Source organism: Rhodamnia argentea, chromosome 1, assembly GCF_020921035.1.
Source record: "Rhodamnia argentea isolate NSW1041297 chromosome 1, ASM2092103v1, whole genome shotgun sequence".
NCBI classification, from domain to species: Eukaryota; Viridiplantae; Streptophyta; class Magnoliopsida; order Myrtales; family Myrtaceae; genus Rhodamnia; species Rhodamnia argentea.
In genome coordinates, this window is record NC_063150.1 from 4,322,255 (window position 1) to 4,341,651 (window position 19,397).

The 19,397-nt window shown below is 40.0% G+C and overlaps 3 protein-coding genes and 1 long non-coding RNA gene across 13 annotated transcripts; all 4 read left to right on the top strand.

Moving 5' to 3' along the window:
* Nucleotides 1–27: 27 nt before the first annotated feature.
* Nucleotides 28–2,757, top strand: LOC115748786 (nascent polypeptide-associated complex subunit beta-like). Its single transcript, XM_030685404.2, has 5 exons — nt 28–186; nt 1,195–1,262; nt 1,698–1,846; nt 1,931–1,987; nt 2,345–2,757. Exons 2-5 carry the CDS (start codon nt 1,195–1,197, stop codon nt 2,557–2,559), a joined length of 489 nt encoding a protein of 162 aa, XP_030541264.1. The 5' UTR covers nt 28–186; the 3' UTR covers nt 2,560–2,757.
* Nucleotides 2,758–3,848: 1,091 nt separating this feature from the next.
* LOC115748766 (xyloglucan endotransglucosylase/hydrolase protein 9-like) lies at nt 3,849–5,579 on the top strand. The gene is made up of 4 exons (XM_030685381.2): nt 3,849–4,084; nt 4,514–4,614; nt 4,704–4,897; nt 5,037–5,579. Exons 1-4 carry the CDS (start codon nt 3,871–3,873, stop codon nt 5,437–5,439), a joined length of 912 nt encoding a protein of 303 aa, XP_030541241.2. The 5' UTR covers nt 3,849–3,870; the 3' UTR covers nt 5,440–5,579.
* Nucleotides 5,580–7,211: 1,632 nt separating this feature from the next.
* LOC115748787 (dnaJ homolog subfamily C member 7) lies at nt 7,212–11,491 on the top strand. 7 transcript variants are annotated; one of them, XR_007199302.1, is made up of 8 exons: nt 7,212–7,734; nt 7,981–8,030; nt 8,365–8,452; nt 9,103–9,219; nt 10,167–10,284; nt 10,387–10,434; nt 10,573–10,666; nt 11,094–11,491. XR_007199302.1 is itself a non-coding variant. In XM_030685405.2 (5 exons), exons 1-5 carry the CDS (start codon nt 7,306–7,308, stop codon nt 10,215–10,217), a joined length of 735 nt encoding a protein of 244 aa, XP_030541265.2. In that variant the 5' UTR covers nt 7,212–7,305; the 3' UTR covers nt 10,218–10,741. The 7 variants fall into 7 exon arrangements, 1 of the variants encoding a protein (XP_030541265.2); XR_007199301.1 differs by having other exon boundaries at nt 10,167–10,434; XR_007199300.1 differs by having other exon boundaries at nt 10,387–10,666.
* A 2,386-nt stretch (nt 11,492–13,877) lies between these two features.
* On the top strand, nt 13,878–15,712 carry LOC125316016. Of its 4 annotated transcripts, XR_007199314.1 has the most exons (4): nt 14,651–14,875; nt 15,060–15,164; nt 15,354–15,508; nt 15,613–15,712. It is a non-coding gene; the product is annotated as an uncharacterized LOC125316016 (long non-coding RNA). The 4 variants fall into 4 exon arrangements; XR_007199315.1 differs by adding an exon at nt 13,878–14,603 and having other exon boundaries at nt 14,821–15,508; XR_007199312.1 differs by having other exon boundaries at nt 14,651–15,164.
* The last annotated feature ends 3,685 nt before the right edge of the window (nt 15,713–19,397 follow it).

A 19,397-nucleotide genomic window follows, 5' to 3' on the forward strand; every position in this document is an offset into this window, starting at 1 on the left:
TGTCTGCCGTGTGATGACAGTCAGCTGATTATCAAGCATCGTCCTTTGGAAACCTCATAGAGAGTGAGCGGGCTATAATTTTGCGGGCGCCGTCTGCTACTGAGAGGGGGCTCTATTATCTTCTTCTGCTCCTACTAAAACCCTTTCACGCAACAAAGTCGATTCGAGGTCAGGAGTCAAGTAAAGGTACGACCATGCCCGATATCGCACTCTTCTGATCTCACTTCGTGCTCGATAGTTTCTTCATTTCTCGTGGTTCGGAAGTGAGATTTAGGGTTTAAGGCTGCAGTGGAGTTGTCGATTTTCAATTTTTCAATCTTACCGAATGCTTTCGATTCGATGTGGATGGCTGGTTTTATGGGGATTTACTTGGTTGAAGTGTTGCTTTTGATGTTGCGTTTGTTGCTTGATGTTGTAGCATTTGAGTCGCGGTTCTTTTGCATTGCTGTCGTGGAGTATAATTGGTTTGCTTTTGTGCTTGCGGTTCTTTGTCGCTTGATATGTTTCCTCGGACCATTTTTGGTTCTATTGATGTTTCTCAATCTTGTCATCTTTATGTCTTAGCTATTGTGTCATGGAGAGGGAGAGATGCTGGAAAATGGGTTCCCTCCGATGTTGCTGCGCGAATCTGGTTTATCTAGGGACAGTTTAACTAATCGATTTGCTGAAGAAGTAGCTAGGTTTTTTAGTGTCTTCCAGTCAATAGCCGAGCTCATCTTTTCCTCACAAGATTTGAGCTGACATTCTCGAACATGTGAACTTTGTGCTTTATCTGTTGCTAGATATAGTTTTCTGTTAAGGGTTTTCTTAGGCACATACCCCCAAATAGAGAAAATGAATACTGTTCACAATAGCAGGTTCCAAACAATAATTCCTTACTTTGGAATTGATTTAACCTACCAAAGTTCTTATTGTACTTATTTGCATGCATTCATGATTAATCCTTCACTTATATTTGGCAATATAGATTTTAGTAAAGGGCATAGAGGCTGTGCTATCTGATCTGTATCAAAAAGCAGATAAAAAAATTATAGGCCCGATATAGGAAGTAGGCAGGTGTGACACTTGGTAATTCTGTGAAAGCTAGCAGCTTTGTAACGAGTTTCAAAGTGAATGTTTATGCTCGAGTTGTACTTCTAAGTTCTGTTGCCTGCGGTGCTGCAGCATAGTTACACTCGACACTTTTTTACACAGATGAACGTAGAGAAGCTTATGAAGATGGCTGGTTCAGTCCGCACTGGTGGAAAGGGCACCATGAGAAGGTATGAAATTTGTTCTAGTTTGATATCTGTGGCCTGTGAATACAAGCAGAACTACAAGTTTCGATTCATGGATTATTTTGACTGATAAAATATAGGCCTGTGAATGTTGCTTCACTTGTCCGGGCCATATTTTGTATGATCTCAAAATTAAACATCAAAGAGATGAGTCATTGATAATTGAGTACGATATTGATGGTGCTTTGTGTGGGCTGAGGTGCATATCTCGTGGCTTTGCATTGTTCGTATTAAAATTATAAAAAAACAAAACTGTGTTTCCTCATTAATTGGGACCGCTTGCTTTCTTTCTTGTATGTTCAAGGCTGAGAGATTAACTGATTATATATGATTCTACTTTCTGTGTTTGCCCCTGGTTGGGCCTGCAAATTGTTGTTTCCTGCTACATGCAATTTTAAATTTCTTTGGATACTGTTGCAGAAAGAAGAAGGCTGTGCACAAGACAACTACCACGGATGACAAAAGGCTCCAAAGCACCCTGAAAAGAATTGGAGTTAATGCTATTCCTGCAATTGAGGAAGTCAACATTTTCAAGGATGATGTCGTCATCCAGTTCCTAAATCCCAAAGGTTAACCTACTTTCTAATAGCAATGCCTTGCGTATTGCTTTGTTGCATTCAGTGATGGTAATATTGTTTCTGTTTGTGCACCAGTTCAAGCCTCTATTGCAGCCAATACATGGGTCGTTAGCGGTTCTCCTCAGACCAAGAGTATGTATCGATTTTTTTGTTCATGAACAATTTGTTTGTTCCTGGTGACATTGTCTTGAGCTTCATGTTCTGTGTGTCTAATATATATATATATAATTCCATCTACTGGGAGTAAAACATCTAGGGCTAACCCTACTCATTTAATGCTTTTGGGTAATCTCACTTGTCTAAGTTTATCATCGAGGCCTGGAGAATTCTAGGATATTTTGGTGGGGTACTTTGCATGGAGGTGTGCAATTGTGCTTCCGTGCCTGGTGCTTGATATTTTTGTCTGCAGAATTATGTGCATGGGCACACGGGCATCTTTAAACTTTTCAACTCCTAATCACATGAATTCTTTTATCATCCTCCTTCCAGAACTGCAAGACATTCTCCCAGGAATAATCAACCAATTAGGGCCTGATAACTTGGACAACCTAAGGAAGCTGGCCGAGCAGTTCCAGAAGCAGTCACCTGGTGCAGCTGCCGCCACGGGTGCAACTGCAACACAGGATGATGATGATGATGAGGTCCCTGAACTTGTTCCCGGGGAGACTTTTGAGGCTGCTGCGGATGAGGGACACAAATCTTAAAGACTGGATTTTGTGCCATCCCCATATATATTTTGTGGTGTTTAAAATTTTGCCTTCTTCTCTTCGCCCTTCTTACTTTCACATTTTGATTAAGTGTTACTGTGATTGTCATCTCATGATATCATGTGACACACTAATTAGCTAAGTTACTGGAAACTCTTGTTCAAATCTACTCTCTTTTATCTTTATCCTCTTAAAGCTTTTGCAGAGGAGCTTTGGAATTTCAAGGATCATGAGCTTGCCCGATTTGTGATGGTTGTTTGAGAACCTCATTGGAACAAGATCAGACTGTACGGTTTCCCCTTTTTGGCCAATAATGAGTTTGTTTTATTAGGATGCTTCTTGTGCTACTTTGAGATACTAGAGCAACCCAAGATCGGGACATATACGTACCACTAGTTGAAAATCTGTTGAGGCTAATTTCCAAATTGTTAATTGAGTACCCACTAATTGATGGTCCAAAAAGGCCTCAAATCAGGAATATTCATGCTTTGCTTGCCTTTAATGGATGCAGCGTGCCAATGTGACCATCAAGTGAAGTTGATGACAACCCATTTCTCCTTTTACATATGCAAGCACTTTCCAATATGAGTTTGGTTTAGCATACTCTGTTTGGCTTATTCTTCTGCATAGAGACATGCATTTAATGTTCCTTTTCTCTTTGCATAATGCACCGACCCATTGACATATGTCCAATTCCTTTTTCCCTTTTGGTAAAATGTTAATTTAAATTAGTCTGAAGACTTTGATTATTGCAAGTGCTCTCCTCATCTCTTTAGTCTTTACTAGCCGAGATCGACTCCTTGGACACGCAATTTTTTCGCAAACATTTGCGACAAATGACATGCTCCTCCGTGTCATTCAGAAGAATAGATACCAGAATGTAGGTAGACTCCAGAAATTAGTACAAAGGTGTGATTTGCTGGTATTTACCAAGGTTTGATTCTGCTATGGCTACAAAAGATATGAATCTGCTTTCTGAATGTGCGTTGAGGTGAAGGTGAAGTGAGAATCAACAGCTCATAAAGCGAAGCTTTCTGTTTCCGCCTATCCATTTTCCTTTGATCCCTGCGAAGATAATGGGCATTCCTCAAGTTAGTGGTTATCCTACGTGGCCTTCGGAATCCATTTCAACTTGCCTACTTTGGCTGGACCCCACTTCATCAATGGCCATACCCCCACTATCCCATGATAATAACCAATTAAAGACTTCGACGTTCGGAGAGTTTCGCGAGGCTTTTATATTGTACATGGTCGTCGTTCTCTGAGTCTCACTTCCCTGCTGCTTCTTGAAATTTGGCTTTCTGGGCGATGCTGCATAAGAGAATTCAGATGATTATCTCGAAGTGGCGGTCTTCGTGTTCCTTGATTGCCTTATTGACGATGTCGTGGTTGTGGAGTTCTTGTACGGTACGGAGAGTAGCTGGTTGTGATGGCTTCGACGAGCTCTTCCAACCCACCTGGGCTCCTGAGCACGTCGAGTGCGAAGGGGACCAAACAAAGTTGACTCTTGATTCTTCTTCTGGTAAAACCTCCCTCTTTGCCTCTAACTCACAGTTTGCAAGTCCTCTCAATCCCAGAATGCTGATTTGATCACATTTCTCATACTCACCTGTTCTTCCTCAACTTATCATCATGACTTAACAGTCTAAATACCCTTTCCAGCTCATAGCAAACTTCAATCTTCAAAGCCGACACGGAATAAGAACGACGTGTAGGGCTCGTGAAGCTTGGTTTTTGTGTTGGGTCGCATGAAAGAATTTGGAGATTGACCAACTATGCACAAGAAAGAACCAGCTAATGCTAGACTTTGAATAAACTGAGTTCAAGCGTTATTGTATTCAAATTCAAACTCGACTGAAATTGATACTTTGAACTAGTTGAGTCCTGAACATTGCTCCATTATTCACCATAATCCTACTCTTGAATCGGGAATCATCGTGGCTTCCCATAGGTTGTGGGTTCGGGTCCATGAAGACATACCTGTTTGGACTGACAACGGTGCAAATTAAGCTAGTCCAAGGCGATTCAGCTGGAACAGTAACGGCATTCTACGTATATAACCATCCCTACTCTATATTTGCAATCATATAACGTTTTCGAATTCCGACACGCGAAAAATGACTGATGGAAAATCAATGCAGATGTCTTCGGATGCTCCTAACCACGATGAGCTTGACTTCGAGTTTCTGGGAAACCTATCCGGAGAACCTTACCTTGTCCAAACCAATGTTTATGTCAACGGCACGGGAGATAGAGAGCAAAGGCACAGTCTTTGGTTCGATCCTACCTTGGATTTTCATACCTACTCTTTGTTCTGGAACCGACGTTTTATCATGTACGCCGTCCTTGATTTCTCTTCCTAATTCTCTTTCTCGATAGATAGTTATTGCACGCGCTTTGTACGTTTGTTTTTGTATGGGAGTGGACAGGGCCTATCACTTTGCTTACGCCGGTATTCTTGTCAAACAACATAGGTTTCTCGTCGACGGAATTCCTGTAAGAGTATTCACGAACAAGGAAGAATCTCGTGGCGTGCCATATCCGAAAAGCCAGCCTATGCGAGTCCGTGGGTCGGTGTGGAACGCTGACGATTGGGCCACACAAGGAGGACGGGTGAAGACGAACTGGAGCCATGCGCCTTTCGTCTCTTCGTTTCGGTCCTTTGGCATCGACGCCTGTGAGCTGTCGCCGGAGACGGACGATATCGTGACCAAATGCAGACAATTGGGGCAATATTGGTGGGACAAGCCGTCGTTCGACGAGATAGGTCGTCATCGGAGCCGCCAACTCACGTGGGTTCGCAAGAAGCACTTGGTCTATGACTATTGCCAGGACAAACTCAGGTTTTCTGAGCTTCCTAAGGAATGTGTGGATTAGCATGGGCAGGCATGCATATGTTAAGTTTTATATGCAAGTTATTCTTGCTCATGAACTTTAGCTTTAATCCCGCGCAGCGTGGAAGCCTAGTAACTAGTGTAACTTTTAAGATTCAAGGTGTGATCTCAACCTTGATCTGAGAAATCGCTTGTACCGTGCACATGATCAATGCCGACAAAATAACTCTAGTTCTTCCCCATAAGAAATGATGCATGAACTCCACGCCACCGTTCAGAGAGGCTAATGATTTGAGCAATACTAGTATTGTTCATCGAATAAGAAATCGTTGAATGCTTCCTTTTCGAGGGAAATTCTTTGAGCGATTCAATTAGATAATTGGATGACTCAGTATCTAAGAGCCAAATCACGCGAGAGTTGATCACCTCCAAGGCGGTTGATTCAGTTGTGAAAAGTTCACTTGTCGTCGACGATGTCACCAGTGCGATTCGCATTGTGGACAAACTTCTGAACGAGTTACGCCGTGTAATCTTAGCTTCTGCATCCTTTGCGTTGAAAGATTTTCTAGCTGTGGGCCTACGCTAACGGGCTCGGCAACCTTGAATTTTCGGGCCTTTAGTGATACGCAATAATTATCGTTTAATCCAATATTTCGTACTGGGTGTTAGACTTTTTGGTTTTACCCAAAGTGAGCCGCTAGCGCTGATCGCCGAAGAGGCAATTTTTATCCATTAATTACATACATTTATTTGTAATGTGTGATTTCTCTGTCAAAATAATGTTGTCAATTGTATAAAAAATGTTGGGAAATTTTCAAAAAAGAGCCCAAAATCCTCTCATTTTTTCAAATAAAGGCATCGAGTGAATCTCGTTTCAAATTATATTTCAAATAAGAGTGGTCATAAAATTTCAAAAAAAGGCCTAACCTATAAGGCATTTTCGTCATTTCTTATTTTAATTTTTTAATTTATTTTTCTATATTTTCCCATTTTTTTGGTTTTTAAAAATGAAAAAAAAAAAAGAAAAATAGCCACAATGACAAGAGGGTTGCCCCTCCCGCTTGTGGAGGCCGACCCACCGCCGATGGGGGGTCATGGAGGTGAGGTCACCGGCGCCTCCATAAGGGTCGGTGAACTCGCTGACTAGAGGCGAGGCCCAGAAGTGGAAGAGGATGGGGCCCTCTTTCGGATATTGACCAAGGCGGGGGTTGCCACCCCTCCCTTGGTTAAGGAGGGCACCTGTGACCCCTCGCCCAAATTTGGGAGAGGGCCCAACCCTTTGGCCCTCATCTCGGGTTTGGTGGGGCCATCGACTCTTGAGGAGGCGCCGGCAACCCCAACCACTCTCCTCCTCCTCCTCCTCCCCCCGCAATGTAGGGGTAGTGGGCAACGGGCGGGAGGTTGCTTCTCCCGCCTCTGTATCCTTCTTTTTAAAAATTTTTTTGTTAAATTTTAAAGAAATAAAAAAAAAGAAAAATTTTAAAAAAATCAAATATAAAAAAAAAGATTGAAATGCCCTTGAAATTATGCTCTTTTTTGAAATTTCATGGTTACTTTAGAGCTCTTATTTGAAATAACATTCACTTCATATTCTTATTTGAAAAAATAATGATAATTTGGACTTTTATTTGTAACAAGATTTATTTGAGGCTTTTATTTGCGAAAATAAAAAGGCTTCGAGCTCTTTTTTAAAATTTTTCAAAAAATATTGAGACACCGGAGGTCAACCAAGCAGCATATGCTTTAGCACAATGCGTTGACTATTCCGTGGCGTTTTCTATTCTTTAGCGACTGTCACCTATACTTTCCAAGTATCTCTCTCTCTCCGCGAGGATCGGAATCAGTTCTTTCACTTACGCTAGGAGCGACTGGGAGTCTGCGACACCACCGTCGTCGCCAGGCGGAGGAGATGATGGAGCTCACCGTAATCTCTCCCCTCAACAACTCACTCTCTCTCTCTCATCCTCAACGACGCCGCCTCACAGCCGCCTCGTGCGCGGGCTCGTCGAGCCTCTCCGAGGTCAGGGTCTGCACCAACCGCACTTGCCGCAAGCAGGGCTCGTTCCAGACCCTGGAGGCGCTCTCCGGCCTGGCCCCGCCCGGCGTCGCCGTCAATGCCTGCGGTTGCTTGGGCCGGTGCGGCTCCGGCCCCAACCTCGCCCTCCTGCCCGAGGGCGTCATCGTCAGCCACTGCGGCACCGCCGCGCGCGCCGCGCGGATCTTCTGTGACGCTGACAAGGACGTGTTGAGGAACCTGGAGGCGCTTGCGCTGAGGAAGAGAGCCGAGAGCGAGCTGGAGAGGGGAAATTTCTCCGATGCCGAGGTCCTGCTAACTCAGGTAGGTTCTGGTTAACGTGTGTTTTGCTGTAGTTCGGTGTTTTTTGTGCTCAGTCTTATGGGAATGGTCGTGTGTTGTGGGCTAATTGGTGGTTGAATTGGATTGGTTTTGTTTATTTGGGAACATTTTGCTGATAGAGATTAGAGAATGAGTGCCTTGATGGTCCTTTCTCAAATGATTGAATAGACCGTAGCTGATCCAATGGAGGAATTGAAATCTCATGATGATTTTTTCTTTGTTACGCAGGCTATAGCAATGAGTCCATCTGGTGGGATCCATGTGATGTATAAAGACAGGTTGGTCCATCAATTCCTATCATCTGAGGCTGAGACAATTTCTGCATCTTGCTGCAGTTGATGACAAACTTTCTAAATTTGTCACGGCGACGTAATAAGTATTCCAAGATGGGATTTTACCCCCTCTTCTGTAGTTGACTAGGTGTTGGCGATGATTTTGATGATGATGTGAATGAGTTTGCACTAAATGGGGCACCTTTGTGGATGAATTAGAGGTTTATGTTAGCATTTCGTTTTGATTATAGAAACCAAGCTGCTGCTGAAAAGGTGGGAATGTACAACTGTAGTGGGGCTCTTACATGATTTATGAATTAGAGGTTTATGTTTTGTTCAGATCTGTTGCGAGGTTGGGAATGAGCAACTATAGTGGGGCTCTGGAAGATGCAAAAGAAGCGTCAACATTAGCTCCTCAGTACACTGAGGTCAGTGAGTCTCTACTTTAGAAAAATTTATTCATATAATTAAAAGCATGAGGCATTTGCAACCTTAATATTTCTAATCATAAATCATTTCCCATGAGGGGCACACAAGAGGCAGGCGTAAGGTGTAGACTAGGTCTCACCCAAAAAGGATGCAATTTAGACTTTTAGTCAGATGGGAGCTTGATCTGAGGAGCAATTCTAAAAACTGAACCTTTATCCCCTTGTGCTTTCACTGATAGGAGGGAAAGGGAAGGAGACAGGGCAAGTGCTGTTTATGTAACGAGATTCACATAATTTGATGCAGGCGCATGGTTTTAATGTCTACATTGTGTTAAGTAGGAAAGGTTTTATTCTGACCTGCATCTCAAGCAATCAGAACACAATCTCTTCGTGAGATTTCTAAAACCTTTACTATAGGACCTTGCGCATGATCTCAAGAGATGAGAGAATTTTTTCTTTAAAATTGAATACTCCATCAATATATAACCTTAACATCACCAAATCTTGTGTTTTAGATATTAGAGACCTCGCTACATGCTTACATCAGTGCTGTGGACCCAAAATAGAGAGGGAGGGAGAGATCCTTGTATTGGTGAGAATTTTGGCTCATAATATATTTCTAAAGTAAATGTTTTTTTTCCTTCCTCCAGGCTTATTTATGTCAGGGTGATGCTCTCATGGCAATGGAACAGTTTGATGAAGCTGAGAAGTCCTATTCCACGTCCTCACAGATAGATCCCTCCATTCGTCGTTCCAGATCATTCAAGGTATGCTTTACTTCCTTAGTTTGACCAGTGCAGTTATTCTCTGGTTTCTCATATTGTCAGTTTATCAGTGTCAAATTCTTGTAAGCTTTCCTTATGGTGTATGCCGTGACTGGACAATTAAAGGGTGTATTTCTGCTATTAAGGATCATCTTTTGACTATATGAGTTATAGTTCTTAGAGGTTTTTCTATTCTTTCGTCATTATGATGTGTACTGGTCATAGTTTTGTGACTCTGTGTGTGCGTCCTTTAACAAATTTTTGCTGACATGAACACATTGAATTGAGGTTTACTTCTAAAAGCTGTATTTATAATTTTGGCAATGATAAGTCCCTAAAAATTCAGGTTAAATGTCACTGAATGCTTATGTAAAGTGGAAAAATAGTTTGTCTTATTTTGATGTGTTTCATGGAATTCTGTTTTACATAAAAGAAATAATTACGGTCAGCATGTCTGAAGGGATCCTTGTAGGTGCAAGTATTTAGTTTGAGCATTGATATTTCTGCAACTGATTACCTTCAACTGACGGATTGTCAAAGAAAATATGTTTTTCATTATTGTTATGACGTAAAGGTGCACTTTTAGCTAATTTTGTTGGGTATCTATGACAGTTCTAATGGAAGATTCATTTCTTTCTTCTCATCTGTCTTTCTCTCTCAAGTCTCGCCAAGCCTTGAACCTTTGTCGGGGACGTAGGCCAAATGACAAGGCTGAGGGGAAGCTGATGACGGTTTACTTATTTCAATTTAGAAGAATGAGGATAAGTTTCTACTTGGGAGTGGCTAAAGTGATGGAAACTTCTTTAATCCATTATTAAAAATTTATCTTCGTGTACTGCTGCAATTTCTCATGTCGCGGAGTATTATTGAGATTACTGTTGGAATGCAGTGACAACTTTTGATTCTTCCCTCTTCTTTTTCTTTACCTTTTCTTTATCCTTTTTCCACAGGATCGAGTTGAAAGGCTTCAACAGAAACTAGCTGCTGCAGATATCTCTTGAAGATTGGCTGTGGAGTTATAAGTACCAAGTTAACGTGGAGTAACCAAAATAATCTGTTGGTTTACAGGTTTGTTATTCCTTGCAAATCGTTTGCTTGATTGACTTGCTTTGGGTAATTTACCTGTTATGGTGGCTGGTGACTGCCATGAAAGTGAGTCCTTACTTGCAGATCTTAATAATTAGTGAAGCAATTTGTTTGTTTGCCTTGTATCCGCCAGTAATAAAGAGGACTCACTATCATAATTCCTCTATAATATTGTTTTTACGATAATCAGTCTTCTTGTGTAAATGTTGCTTCACTTTACTGCTGGTTTCAGAACTGAGATCCTATTCTTTAGTCCTCATCAATGTGCAGGATTTGGCATGCGGTGGTGTGATTGGATACATACAAAATTGTATAGGTTATACACTTAAAATGAGCATGCCAAGGGATGAGATATATTGCTTAGGTAAGTTCCTTCGTTCCATTGCTTCCTTGTAACATATCAGCTAAATGAAGGGATTTTGCTAGGAGTTCTACATTATTTGTTCTGTTGCATATTTCCCCCTTCTGTTTTATTAAGAAATAGATGGCAGGCAAGTGCTAGAGAGATACAATTGACCATTTTATTCCTTCTGAATAATCTAGTATATAAGACAAAGAAGTTGACTTTCACTTACATTACTTTATGTAAACACCTAATTTGGTTGATTTCACGAGAGAGGTGACTGGAAGGTCCCTTGCATTCTCATGTTCGCACCAAAATGATCATAGGCTCTCCATCAAAAGCAAAACTCATGCATGAGTAGCTTTTTCGGCATAATTAGTATCGTGATAAGTGGAGAGCACCCTCATGCTTGTGCTTTGCACTCCTTTTCCTTTTGAGAACATTCTAGGTCTACCAAAGAAGCATCCAGCGTTAACTTGCTATTCTTCAGTTCAAGGATAGAATTTGCGAGAGCATCTGCCCATTGTCACTTCTGTAAGTGCAGTTTGGGTTTCTTGTAACGGACATGATAAAGATGGAGAAGCTTTTGGTTTTTGAGTTTCTGTTGTGACAAGTTTAGCTGGTGGAGAGAGCAGGTTTCATCCCCATGCTAAGTTGGAACCATAGCAGAGTAGAAAGACTACATGTTGCTGATACTCATATAAGGTAGATAGCAATTTGGAAGTTATGCTGTTATTAGTATATAAGATTGATTAAGTACTTGGCTTGCGGAATCATTCTGACTGCATTGAATGATAATTAACAACCTTTGCTGTTGCAAGTCCATCATCCATGTTTTTGCTTTCACTCTGGTACGTCATTCCAACATGACTTCTGATTGTTTCTGATAATGATGGATTTGGCAAGTTACTTGGCCAACACGCATCCATACTAACCCTGTCTTGTGAGAGTACTCCTACTCGATGGGAATGACTAAGAAATGATGCAACTCGGGCTTTGACTCGAGACCGGTCAACCTGGCAGGGAGTACATTGACAATACCTCTACATAAAAGCTATCGTATTGGAGGAATTACCAGTGAAAATTCTACCTAAAAGACCAAGCATCCATAGGTGCCGTGGACAGTTTGACCGTCACATGTCAAGACATATCACAATTGCCAATTTGTTATGACTAACTGATGCTTGTCACCGTTTGGTCATAATCTGTCCACCCTAACCCGATGGGCAAGAACTCTTTGCAAGCAGACCGACATGTATCCTTGAATGTTTTAGTAAAAGTGACAAAATTGTACATGTACGTACACATATGTAAAGATGTGGTATGGGTGAACAAAAACGTCAGTTTTAGTTTTTCTTTCCTTTTTGAAATAATATGTTTTCCAATACATAAAAGATTGATTTAGTTTAATTCTATAGATTGACATGTTATAAAAAAGAAAGATCCGAAGTTTTCTCGGGCGATCAAGTTTTATGTACATTAAGAGCGTGCGGTTGTAGTAGAAGTTCTTCCGACTTGATCTTGATGTTCCCATCCTTATCTGCTGCCATCGAATACGATTCTGTGACATTCGTTTGATATTTCAAACTTTTGATCAATTACGGGTCGCATCCTACCAGTGCATGTTCTAATCTCGCACAGCTTCGGATCAAAGTTGTCCGCCAACCAATGACAGAATTCCTCCCCCCTTCAACTTTCCAGTTTGCAGTTCCAATAGGCCTCTAAATCCAATTTCTCGTACCGCTTGGTTTGTTCGTCATCTGATTGAAAAGTTAATCTCATTAATCTTTTGGGAGCATATCTTGTTTTGAACGAATTCTGTCCCCATGTTTTTACTCATTGGTTAACATAAAAAATAATGTTTTGGGAAAGTAAAAACGCCACGGAAAATTCAAAACTGTACCAATTGTGATGTATTTGTTCCAAACTTTTTTTTCATGTCACCAAAAACCCCTAATTTGTACTTCATTGATACATCTACCCTCCCTAAGGTACTGTTATAAATTGCAGTTAAAAGTCTGACGCGGACTTGATGTGGCGCTAAAGTGGTGCCTCGCAAGCATTACATCAGAAAAAAATTAAAAAGAGCAAAACATTTGAATTCCTGTTCATTGGCTTCGAGCTAAAACTTTAGCATGGGCTCACGAATGCACGATACATCGAAATTTGGTAATGCTTGATGCAAGTTGAGCAGATGGTAAGTCTCTGAAATTTATCTCCGTCGTTCACAGTAATTGAATGAATACGTTACGCAATTGGAAGCAATTATGTTGCAACATGAGATGACATTAGCAACCATCGACTCCATTGTAGGGTTGGAAGGTTTTCATTGATTGATCGAAAGCAGATGAATATTGTCAAAGGAAGTTAATGAAATTAGTCTCTGATGAGATTCTTTTTTAGTTCATTCTGAAATTACTAATACATATGGTACATTTCATTGTTATTTGCTCATTCCAAATAGGAATATATCAAAGAAGCACAATCAAGTATCATGATAAGTGGAGAGAGCACACTCACGCTTATGCTTTGCGCTCCTTTTCTTTTTGAGAACATTCTAGGTCTACCAAAGAAGCATCCATAGGTGCCATTGACGGTTTGACCATCATCGAAACTACGAGTTAAGCATCAGAGGGACGATCGGGACGATCAACTTGGACGGCCTAACACGTGTTCATGGTTGCAGCTCCGATTGCAGCTCCGATCGGTGGTGGAAGCCTTAACAGATCCTTGGATATTTACACTTAACAGCTAGAACTTAGCTATACGAAAAGAATCCAAACACAAAGTCTTCATTGAATCAAATAAATTAACATGGCAATTAATCATTCAAGATTGGCAAGATCCCTTGTTAACAACATGGATATTTACTTGTTTCACTGTCCATAATGATTTGTCTTGTTTCTATTTTACTCGAAAATATGTCTCACTTGAAATGTGTAGTGTAGAGATTCAGATAATACAATTAATCATGCGACCGACGTTCTTGCAGAATTCGTTTTTTGGTCTGTGGATCTAATGTAAGGCCTGATGTATAAAAAAAGAAAAGAAAAGTAGTTAACCACACTTAAGGACTCAATATATTTTCAAACCCCTTCATTATTTTTCCTTGTTCAAAGTTCAAACCCTATGTTTTGCCTTCGCTCCATTTTGTTTCGAGTAGGACAGACATGATATGTCGTGCAAGGCCGCAGAAGAGAGGAACCAATAGAAAACAAAACCCAGACTGCTCCACTTTGATCTTTGCTACAATCCATTTAGTACAGAGACTTCATAAGTTTCTCAAATTAGTGAAGAAGCAAGAAACAAAACAGGTGAACCTAAACATGGTATTGGGAATATGAACTCTAATACACTACTACTATAATGAGTTTCCATCTATTCGTCTTATTTCCATTTGGATGTCCTTGTCTTGTCTCTGCCTATGATGCTTATCTAACTAGTTCAATACACACTTTGATGCAAGGATGCACAACTTAAGCTTGGGTGTTGCACTTCTGTCTCAAGAAAGCTTTTGCTTCCGCTTTCTGCTCCAAGGCCCTATGCGAGCAGACCATACATCATAAGGGTTGGCCACAAATATAAGAACCTGGCAGAGGGTGGTTTTATGTTCTATTGTTTCTAACCCAATGCCCTGTGGTTTTAATGCGGATGACACCAAGCCATTTGACCAGCTGTCTCCTTAGTGGTGTTGGTTGTTTATTCATGTGCCATGCTTCTTCATTTGAACAACTTCCATAGGACTAATTGAGCTTTTGGGTCCAAATGCCATTCTTGCACTAATGGAATCATGTGCGGGCTATCATAGTCTCGTGCTGTGGCTGATTCCATGGTCGTACATTGGCTGTTATTTCCATTAGCTGTGACAATGAGGCTACCTGCGGTTTTGGGCCATTGTTGCCCGGCCATCTTCAAGTTGACTTTGGAGATCAGGTTGCGCTGGAGAGATTTTTTAAAAGTCTTCACCAATACATAGTCTCTTTTGTTTACTTAGTCTATGGTTTCATAGTATGTTGATTCTGCTTCATACTATATTTCTTCTGACTGGCCTAAGAATTCAAATATATGAGCTTCAGGCTGAGTATTTTCACTGATATTAAACTGTAATCTATCAAAACAACATAGTTGTGACATTATTGATGTAAGACTTATCATCCTTCTGTCTATGAGGTCAGAAAATGGAGAGTGGTTGCTGGATTCCTTTTTGAACCTATTCAAGGAGAGGCTGGGGTATGTATGACTGATGATCTTGATCAATTATAATAAGAAGGTTATCTTTTTTAGGGATGGAACTGTTTTAGATTGAAATGTTGAGGACTTATCTTGGCCTTGTTTGGTGCCATACTTTCTTCCTCTGTGGCTAGCGGTATTCATATGTATGGAAGTTTATGTTGTGCGCAAATATTTGTTTCAGCTCTATGCAACCTCTTGTATTTGTTGGGCCTAACCAACAACTCGAAGAGCATTTGTGATTCAAATATCCCAAATGGACAACTTTCTTTGATTCGCTTTCTTGATTGTAAGAACTGTGTGTCTGTCTTCTTAAATTAGTCAGTTGTCAGACTCTTGACTCCTGTTTCACATAGAAATCAGGTCAACTATAATCTAATATGACCTAAAAAGTTCGGGCTCTGAGATTGAGTTCTCTCTTAGTTCCTTCTTCCCCTCACCCCAAAGTTTTATATTATTTTTGCCACATCATTCGCAGTTTATGCTTCCTCCAGATGGTTATTTGAGGGCTGTCAGAGACCTTTGCTCAAAGTATAATATTTTAATGATTGCTGATGAGATACAAACTGGCTTTAGCAAGGACAAGGTAAACTGCTGGCATGTGACTGGGAAGGAGTTCGCCCTGATGTAGTGGTATGGCATTCAATTACTCAAGATCAACCACCGATTTTATCATTTTGACATACCTATAATGATTCTGTGTTTGGGTTCATTTTGATCCTTTTGTTTTTAAACAGATTTTGGGGAAAGCACTGGGTGGTGGAGTGATACCTGTTAGTGCAGTGCTTGCAGATAAAGAGGTAATGCTCTGCATTCGACCTGGAGAGCATGGAATGTTTGAAAATTGTGGCTTTTGTGAATAATAGTTTGTCCCTTTAATGAGTAAAATTCTCCTGAAACTTGTATTTTCCTGTCTAACCTAGTTAGCGATTGTAGGGAGTTCTGGCTGCAGACACTTATTAAACTCATATGACTTTCAAGATCTATTCATTTTGTTATTAATCACAGAGTGATTAGTTGCCAGCTTCAAAGGAAAATTCTTGCTTATATCAAATGCAGCCAATTTTCTTTCTTTTTCTTTTTTTTTGGAAAATCGATTTTGTTGGTCCAACTTTTGAGGTGCTGTAGCATTATTAATCCATCCCATGTAGAATTTTAGAAGCCGCTGACCAGACAAACATGTTGTAGTTGGTTGATATATTATCTTTTCTTCTCTTAAGATCAGGTTTGAGGTTCTCCAGGATGGAGGTTCAGCCAGTGGAGGCACATCGGGCTCCTCCCAGAGAGACAGTCAAAAAGTATGTTGTATGGGAAAGCCTATGACCATGGTTCATGTATCGGAACCTCCCACATTATGCTCATACCTGCTGTGGAGTTTAGCTGCTGATAAGCTAAGTAATCACCGACAACGTAACATGACACGCCGACACATAATTTCTCAAAAAATAGAGAAATCCGACACGTTGGGATATATTAAATATATATTTTTAAATACACGATAAATTATCATTAGTGTTTTTTTTTTGGCTGACTGGAATATCTAAAAATATTTTTATATATTCCCATATTTTCCCGTATATTACTCTCTACTCTCTCAATAAGCACTTGCCGACTTTTGTAAGATTCTTCATTTATATATATATTTGGTCGAAAAGATTCTTTATATTTCAATCGTTCACAAATTGCGGATTTATTTCGTTGGTATGTGTGGGCTTAGTTTCTCGTCTATATAGAGAGTAATGCTATGCAAACATCTCAAAATAGTATATATGTGCTACATTTATTTTAAACTAATTTTCATTTCATGAAAAAAGCAGAAAGTGATATACCTGTGTCAAATTTATACCAAACTAATTTCTGTGTCGAGAAAAGTCCCAAACCAGTGTGTATCCATGATAAATCTACCATCCATTGGCTTTCGTTCGATATCCCTGTTTGATTATAGGCGTGCAAACATAAGGGCAAACACATGGGCAAGTGACGTGGATCCAAAGTGGAAGTTCATTGAAAATAAATTTTGGAGTAAATGTGGCGTGGGTATACCGGTTTGGAAATTTTTGTGACACGAAAATTAGTTTGAGGTAAATGTGATACGATAAACAAATATATGATTTTTGGCGGTAGTGACCCTAAATTAAATAGCAACAGACTATAGGGTTTTAACTCATAGTTGTGTAATTATGATAAAACAACCCATAGTCGCGGTACCAAACTCCGGAAGAATTACATTTTATCCTCTGCGACTTCCAAACACTGAAAGGACTTCTTTGTTGTTTTTATTGCTTTACAAGTCAACTTGATCTAGCAGAATCCGATTAAACTAACTTTTTGTTCCAGGTTCAATGCATGATTCGTTTGAGGATACATGTATAGGGAATCTAAAATTAAACTTGCAAACGTCCCAATGTTGAGGAAGTAAAGTAATTTCGGGAATATTTTGTGAAATAAACATACATAATAAATCTTTATATTCAAAAGTTTGCCAAAGCAACTCGTACGTAGAATTCCAACGAGTCGGAATATCTTTTGGAAATCTTCTTGCCCTTATCCCATTTTGTTTATAAAATTTTCCCCATGATTTCATACATTGGGGACGACTCCATAAAAATTTAATTGCACTTTTTATTGGGGCGAGAGAAGTGTCAAGAGTTCGTAAACCATCTTGTACACATAAATTTAAAACATGACAAGCACATCTAATGTGAAAAAATTGTCCGCCAAAAGTGGGTTTGCAAATATTTTCTAATTCGGGAATAGAAGCGGTATTTGCGGCGGCATTATCAAAACCAATTGAAAATACTTTATTTATTAAATTATATTCTTCTAAAACTTGCCTAATTATTCTATAAATATTATGAGCCGAATGTCTTTCATCAAAAACTCGGAATGCAATAAGTCTTTTTTGAAGCATCCAATTGTCATATATCCAATGACACGTGACACCCATATAAGAATGAATTTGCTAAGGATCACTCCAAATATCGCTACCTATATGCACACGTCCATTGAATTCTGCAAAAAATTTTGCTAAAGATTTTTTTCCTTTTTTATAAAGATGAAAAACTTCGCGTTTAAGAGTATTTTTGGAATAGTTGGCGCTTGCGGAACCAACGCAGTATTTATCAAATATTTCATATTAAAATTTTCACCAGTATTAAACGGAGCATGATCAAGGGCAACATATTCACCTAATGTTTGTTTATAAAGTGCTTCGGTGAAACGAAATAAAGGATGAGGATTAGAAGTGGCGTACCCGGAAATTTGTTGTTGCGTATTGTCGATCCCCGCTTGCGTTGGATGTTTTTTCGTCAAATGCCGACGGAATGTTCCGTAACCGTCTCCTTTCGTAAATTTATATGTTTGCGAACAATATTTACATTTTATATTATACTTACCTTCGACTTCATCACGTACCTTGTCGAAGTGTAGCCACAAGTCCGATGTATTATCTCGGCCCTTCCGTTCCGGCTCATTTGCCGTTGACGTTTCTTCGACACCGGTGGGAGGATGAAGACTTTCTTGTGTTGGGATGTGCTCGACGTTTGGAATCGGGACATAGTTGATATTATCGTCGTCGTCTTCCCAACTTGCATACTCACGAGGATCATATTCGGGAATGGGATACTCGGAATCTCTCATAGTCATCTTGCCCTTGTCGCATTTCCGCTTCCACTTGCCATTTTTGAGAGAATTGATCGGAAATCCGATTGAGAGAATTGAGTCGAGATTGAGAGAATTTGGAGAATTTGAGCGATTTGAGAGGATTTCAGAGAATTCGGGAGATTGTTGAGAGAATTTGTGACAAAAATGAAAGGGGAAACATATGTATTTATAAGCAAGAATTATTTTTAATTCTTTTTTTTTTTTATAAAGCAACGGCCAAAGAGGGGAGGGGGGGGAGTGGCGGGCTGGGCCCACGGCTCTCGCTCCCGGGCTTTTTTTTCACGGGGAACCGCCCGTGAGGGCGGTTCCCGGGTTGGAACCGTGGGCCCGGTCAACGGGCCGGTTCCGGGCCCACGGGCCCAAATGGCCCCCTCTAGATAGAGATGCTTCCACGGACACCAAATTATTTTTAAAACCAATAGTTAGATTTTTTTTTCCTCAAAAAAAAAAAAAAAAAAAGAGTCACAAAAAATTTCAAAATATACTCATTGCGACATATTTAACCTGGACATTTTCTTGTGACGTCAAAAACTTCAAACAATGTCAACCGTAACACATTTGCCCTAAATTTTTTCCTGCTACATAAAAAATCCGAAACTTGTACTTATGTCACATATTTATCCTCCATCAAAGTTTTGTCAGTTAATTTCAATTAAAGCCACGCTGTGATTTTACTTAAGTCACGTGAGCATCATGTCAAGAACGTTTGCTTTGTGGCATCAATGTATGTAGATTTTAACTGTCTTTATTGGCGAAATTTTTGATAGAGGGCAAATGTGTCACAAAAATACAAATTTGGGATCTTTGGTGCCGCAAAATTATTTTTTTTTGGATAAATTTGTCACGGTGGACATAGTTT